Raw genomic sequence first — 6,940 nt, forward strand, 5'->3', positions numbered from 1 at the left:
TGTTACCAGAGTGCAGCTGAAGATGAACTGCCCAGTGGCTGGATGGATGGGAAGCATCCCCAAGTTCAGCCCACCCACCTGCCCCTAAATTCTGCATGACAAATTCTAGAGAGGTAGCTAAGTGAATCAGCTGCAGACAAAATAACAGAGTCCTGTGGCATTTTAAGGACGACCATGTTTATTGCTCCACAAGCTTTCATTATTGTTATTTCCCTGCCTTTTGCATCTCAAAGGCACACTTAACCGATCTCCACCCGTCAACCACATACAATAACATTTGTTGCATTTGTAGAATTTATGGCAGTTGTGGAGCACAGGAATTCTGTCCCCTCCACCACACCACACACGACAAAAACCTCGAGTGAGAAGGACTATCACTTTCCTTCCACACCTCCATTGCAGAAAAAAGATGCTGTGCTTCAAAGAGAAAGACAGAAAACAAGTTTCTTCAATAAACTCAAATCAAAACAGCTCGCCCCCTCCCCAACCATTGCATACTCGTGTCGAATGTAAGCCTCCCCATCAGCTGTCTTAACCTCTCTAAAACTGAAAACAATGCTTGGCTCGCTAATCACAAAACACAGCCTCCGCATTGCCTAAGCAACCACAGCGAACAATTTTTGAATTAAAAAAAAAATCTGTCCAACAGCGACCTCTAGCGTCCAGCCCTTGAACCAACACAACTCGCCTCCTAACCACTGAGCCACACGAACAACTCCTAGAACGTATAGCTAGGTCACGCCCTTCTCACCTAAACGTGCCACGGAAGTGAGCAGCACTTCCGCTTCTAGCCCCGCCTTTTCATTCTGTTGTTACTCTACCCCTCCCCCCTCCTGGTTCCCGGCTTCGAGACCAAGTAAGTTTCGCGGGGGGGGGGGGGTGGCCGGCGCGGAAGGAAGGGGAGTAGGGGGCGCCCTGGTAGGGGGGGGGGGCTGAGGGTCGAGCCCCGCCAAGGGGGGTGGGCAGTTGGACAGGGATGGCACCGTGAGCAGATAACTGTGGAGGAGAGCCGGTTGGTATGGCAATAGTGTACCATCAAGTACCAACTGACTTCGGCGACCTGTCGTGGAGTTTTCAAGGCAAGAGGTGAGCAAAGGTGATTTGCCGTTGCCTGCCTCTGCAGCCAGTAAGGCTGCAATCATACAGACACACACACTAAATAATGCACTTTTGATCCACTTTCAGTGCGCTTTCCAGCTGTGTGAACTGTCAAAAATCCAGTTGGAAAGCACATTGAAACTGGATTGAAAGTGCGTTATTTAGTGTGTGTGATCACAGACTTAGCCTGTCGGATTCGGCGCCACTTGATGTGGGGCACGGCCACTGGTCTTTTTATTTATTTTCTATTTATTAAATTGGATTTTAGAATCATAGAGTTGGAAGGAACCTCCAGGGTCATCTAGTTCAACCCCCTGCAGAGATTTTGAACTTCCTCTCTAAAAAACAGGGCAATGTACACCATGGAATAAATTAATATAATACATGATTAAAACTAGCAAAAACAGAACTATCAGCCTAAAAGATGATATGAAGAATTTCAGTTGTGCCACTGCCTCGTGGAGAGGCAGGGAGTAGAAGCGCCAGGAAGATGGAACTGTCACTGTCTTCAACCAAACACCTGGCAGAACATCTTTGCCTTACTTGGCAGACAGTTCTGCTTGGGTGGGAAATTAGGAAGAGCTCTGGAAGATTGGGCATTCTTTCAACAAGAAGCTCTAATATATGCCTTTATTTGTGTTTGAAATATCAGCGATGTAACAATGGTTGTGCTGATCTGGATAGCTCAGGCTCTTTTCAGATCTCAGAAGCTAAGCAGGGTTGGACCTGGTTAGTATTCGGATGAGAGGCTACTAAGTAATACCAGGGTCATGACACAGAGATGGGCAATGAAAAGCCACTTCTGTTCATCTCATAGCTTGAAAATCCTACAGGGTTGCTATAAGTCGACTGTGACTACTTGATGGTACTTTACACATACACAACGGTGTACTTCAGAGTTGTTTCTAAATACAGGGACATTTAGACATGGTAACTACAATGGCATCTCTGGTTTCCTTGTGATTGCTGAAAGTTGAATGGGAGGGGAGGGATGTTTCCTTTGTGCCCTGCTTCTAGGCTTTAGTATAAATGGAGCCCTGTTGAATCAGACCCAAAAGTCCTTGTACTGTGACATAGGTCTCCTTGCTCCTGTTCCAACACTCAAAACTGTATAAACTGGCTTAATAAATGAAAAGCAAAACCAGAGTTTCAGCGTTTGAGTCCATTGCATGTGTTCCGGAGTCAAGGCAGACTAGTTGTTCTGGAGTAACTTGTTTTTAAATTGGAGCTATTTAGTTTGGGAGGGTTCATTTAGCTGTGGTGCTTACATGACTCATGTGCTATTACAGAAGCATTGGCTTTTGGGCCATCATCACGACAGTGCACTGGGAAAACATTCTATCCCTGCTACCAAATTGCTCCCTTTCAAGAACATGCCTTGCAAACCAAACTTGTATTTAGCCTGCCTATGTATGCATGAGCGCCAAGTTTTGTAAGCAGTCTTTGTGTGGTTGCCTTAGAAAGATTCTTACTTGCTGCTGGTCACCCAGAAAAATGACCATTTTGGGGACTGATTTTAGTAAAAGAAAAAGTCTTTCATTTTGGTGAGAAGTCAAGACCCATTAATCAAAGGAAGAAACCTCAGAGTCATCCAGTGCCAAATTACTGTGACTACCAAGAATCCTGAAATATCTTTGTCAAAATAAAAACCATGATCATTCTCATCTTCTCTGGACCTCCAGGGTCATCTAGTTCAACCCCCTGCAGAGATTTTGAACCGCCTTCCCCTCTAAAAAAAAGGGCAATGTACACCATGGAATAAATTAGGCTTGGATATAGAATGTGGCAGCAGAGTTTGCCTTTTTCACTGCTGCAGCACACTGAATTGACCCTTTCATTGAGCTATCTACTACAACTCCAAGATCTTTTCCCCTCTCAGTCTCAGCAAGTTCAAACCCCATTAGCCTATGCTTGAAGTTGGGATTTTTTTTCCCGTCCCAGTGTGCCTTACGCTTACCAGCACTGAACTTCATTTGCTGCATAGTTTGCCTACTCACCCAGTCTATGGAGATCCTCTTGGAGCTCTTTACAGTCAGCCTTGGTTTTAACCATCCTGAATAATTTTGTGTCATTTGCAAACTTAATCACTACATTACTCACCCTTAGTACCAGATCATTTATGAATAAATTAAATAATGCCGATCCCAGTATCAATCCTTGTGGGACCCCATTGCTTACTTTGCTCCATTGTGAGAACTGTGAGAACGAGGCACTGATAAATACTTTCCTCTGCTTGAGCCTCAACCAGTCAGAGTAGACAGTGGTGAGCTGATCTGGTATAAGAAGATCAACAGCGTGCCTTCAGGTTGCAGCTGAATCATGGCAGCCCCATCCATGAGGCATTCCAGGCAAGAGACAAGCAGAGGTGGTTTACCATTGCCTTCCTCTGTATAGCAACCCCAGTCTGCCTTGGTGGTCTCCCATCCAAGTTCTAACTGTGGCCACCTCTGCTTAACATTAAAGTTCTGATGAGCTCAGGCTACGCTGGTGTAGTTTATGGTTTTGAAAGGTGCTGGAGTCACTGTTGGATGGATACTTCCAATTCCTGACAGCCAGAATTGATACTTATAGGGCCATGGGACACCAGCTGCCGGAAGAAGTGAGGGCCCTGCGGGACCTTGGGCAGTTCCGCAGTGCCTGCAAGACAGCCCTCTTCTGGCTGGCCTATAACTAACTGACATTGGAAACTTTATGGAAGGTTGTAGTGTATCATTTTGGCAGAACGCTTGTTCTATATGTTTTATTATTTCACTGTTTTAAATTGTCTAAATTGATGTATTTTTAAAGTAATTGTTGTAAATTGATGTATTTTAAAGCCAGACTTTATGTTAGATTTTATATGTTGTGAGCCGCCCTGAGCCGCTTCGGCGGGAAGGGCGGGATATAAATTGAAATAAACTGAAACTGAACTGGTCATGTAGAGAGTTTTCCTTCTTTCCTCCCATAGCCGGAGCATGTCTGCGTTGCGTGGAGCGGTCCATGCCAAATGGATCATAGGGAAAGTCATTGGGACCAAAATGCAGAAGACTGCCAAAGTGAGAGTAACAAGGCTGGTGCTGGATCCTTACTTATTAAAGGTAAAGTATTCAAAGGGTGTTGGACAGAGTGGTTTATGTTGGGGCTCAGATATGGGAAAGCTGAGTTTAAATTCTCCTACAACTATGAAGGACTTCCTTCCTCCCTCCCTCTTTTACTTCTCTCTCCCTCCCCTGCTATCTTTCTCTTCCAACCGCAAATGATGCTTTATGGTGCTGGTTACATGGCTCAGCTAAGGTAAGGAGCTTGTAGTACTTGGGAGGGACTGTGGCTCATTGGTAGAGCATCTGCTTGGTAAGCAGAAGGTTCCAGGTTCAATCCCCGGCATCTCCAAAAAGGGTCCAGGCAAGAAGGCATGAAAATCCTCATCTTGAGACCCTGGAGAGCAGCTGCCAGTCTGAGAAGACAATACTGACTTTGATGGACCAAGGGTCTGATTCAGTATAAGGCAGCTTCATATGTTCATATGTTCATATATGTACTGTCTCTGAAATGGAGTAGGTCTTTGCTTGGGTAGTGCAAACATAACTGATGACCTGGCTATCCTGAGGGGTTCTGCTCCTCTTCCATTCAAGATAAAATAACAGTTAGCTTATGAGAAAATGTGTATTTTGAAATGTAGAAAGTGGCAGCAGGGAGCTGCATAATTCCATTTCAAGATGCTGTTTAGTGCAAAGAGTGTCCAAAAATGTGTACTTGCAGTGCTTAGATTTACATGCAGACAGTGTGAGCGCTGATGGACCAATGAACAAGACATCCTGGGGGAAGGGGTGTTTAAAGCACTTTGAGCTTCATGGGGAAGTTGTGTTAGCTTGATACAGCAAAAATAAACAATATTTTTATTATATGAAGGAAGAGGAGCTAGCAGCTGCACAGTGGTGGTGGGCTAACAAGTCTTTATTCCTAGCATAAGCTTTTGTAGAATAGAACTCAGTGGGAATTTACAATTTGAAAGCAGCCTTGGAAACTGCTTTTGAATGGGTTGCGTGTAGGATCCTGGGATTTCCATATTGTTAGGGATAATGGCTGCTTAGTTTATATCATGTATTTTCAGTTACAACATCCTCAGTACTTTAAAAATACATTAACAATTTCTTATCTTTCCTGTCCCATTCCCAACATGTTAGTCCCTGTGGCTGAGTGAATGCTTTAGTCCAGGAGTGGCCAACGGTAGCTCTCCAGATGTTTTTTTGCCTACAACTTCCATCAGCCCCAGCAAGCATGGCCAATGCCTGGGGCTGACGGGAGTTGTAGGCAAAAACATCTGGAGAGCTACCGTTGGCCAACCCTGCTTTAGCCCTTTCCTCCCAAGCTGAGATCTTTAATGTCCTGTGAGGCAAGCAGGGAGAAACCAGTTGCTGCTTTGTCATAGGTGTTAGAATGCCAGTTGCTTGAATGCTGTGCCCTCCAGCACGCTCCTTCCAGGATGAGCTGTCCTCCATGACAGAGAAAACTGGAGTGCGATGGAGGGGAGCTAAGGCTGGCAGAATAATGGCGTAGGCCACTGAAGTGAGTTCATAGCTGAAAAGGAGATTTGAACTATGAACGTCACAGTTTAGTCGAATTCCAAACCTTTAATGGCATAACAATTGCAAATAAGAGTACACAGAATGTAAAAAGTTAAACATAGGTGATCAAATCAAAAAGAAACAGAGATTATATGTGCATTTATACAAGATCAGATTTACATTTAAGAATGTCAACCGAAAATTTTGCCACAGCCTCAGTAACCTCCCACTGTCATTCAGTAAATAACGACAGGATGGCGGAGTAGATGGATCTGGGGAGAAAGAAAGCTTGCAAGATAGTTCCTTACGGAGATTATGATATATGGAACAATCAAGCAATATATGCTGAATTGAGTCGAGAATATTTGCTCCACAGGTACAGAGTCTATCACATAAAGGTACTCAATGATATCTCCCCTGAAAGAATTTGGAGGGGAAGAGCTTAGTCATTATGCTATATTCTTACAATCAGTAAAAGGTTTTAGATAAGTGACGGTATTTTAATTCATCCACATCTACATTGCTTCCTTCCAGTCCGAACGGAGTGCAGTTTGGGTGGGGGGAAAAGCTGATTGACAGTAAAGCTTTAAACTTATTTCACTCTAAACATAATTCTTCTGTCTTCTCCTGCAGTTCTATAACAAGCGGAAAACTTATTTTGCTCACGATCCTCAGCAGCAGTGCCTTGTGGGAGACATTGTCCTTCTGAAAGCTTTGCCAGTGCGGAGAAGCAAGCATGTGAAACATGAACTGGCAGAAATCGTGTACAAGGTTGGGAAAATTATTGATCCTGTGACCGGGAAGCCCTGTGCCGGATCGAAACTCTTGGAAAGTGTAACAGACTCAGACTCAGAAAACCTCACCGATAGAGACACCAGCTTCCTTAGTGAAAAACTCCAAGAGCTCACTGTTTCCTCTTCGGATAAATGAAGGGGAGGCGAGGCTTTGTAAGATGGGACTTTCATGCCTCTATGAAGGGGTTGTATGTGGCATGGTGCTTCTGTGTTTTTAAAATGGTGGCAGTTAATAAAATGGAGTTAACTTACCTAGCTTTTGCTATGAACAGGAACATTCATTCTTCTTTTTTTTAAAAAAAAAAATCACAAATAACCATAAGTTGATTATTTATAGAAGTTTGAAGTCTTCTCTTTGCCAAGAAACCACTGGAGATTACATCATATAAAACTAGTATTGAATTTCAGGAAGTGCTATAAAACCTGCAGTCAAAAGCAGGTAAGAAAGTGCAAGGAAGAGGAGCTAGCAGGTGCACAGAGGAGTTGGGCATGCATGATAGACTC

General features: G+C 43.9%; 1 protein-coding gene across 1 annotated transcript; it reads left to right on the plus strand.

The window, feature by feature from the left end:
* Positions 1-686: 686 nt before the first annotated feature.
* MRPS17 (mitochondrial ribosomal protein S17) lies at positions 687-6,691 on the plus strand. Its single transcript, XM_060258853.1, has 3 exons — positions 687-856; positions 4,046-4,175; positions 6,276-6,691. Exons 2-3 carry the CDS (start codon positions 4,053-4,055, stop codon positions 6,570-6,572), a joined length of 420 nt encoding a protein of 139 aa, XP_060114836.1. The 5' UTR covers positions 687-856; positions 4,046-4,052; the 3' UTR covers positions 6,573-6,691.
* Positions 6,692-6,940: the final 249 nt, after the last annotated feature.

This window comes from Heteronotia binoei, chromosome 18, assembly GCF_032191835.1.
Source record: "Heteronotia binoei isolate CCM8104 ecotype False Entrance Well chromosome 18, APGP_CSIRO_Hbin_v1, whole genome shotgun sequence".
NCBI lineage: Eukaryota > Metazoa > Chordata > Lepidosauria > Squamata > Gekkonidae > Heteronotia > Heteronotia binoei.

Bases quoted from the DNA above. Each gene is read 5' to 3' on its own strand.
- MRPS17 (XM_060258853.1), top strand. From the start codon at position 4,053: ATGTCTGCGTTGCGTGGAGCGGTCCATGCCAAATGGATCATAGGGAAA. The intron at 4,176-6,275 runs GTAAAGTATTCA...CTTCTCCTGCAG, and splicing joins TGGATCCTTACTTATTAAAG to TTCTATAACAAGCGGAAAAC.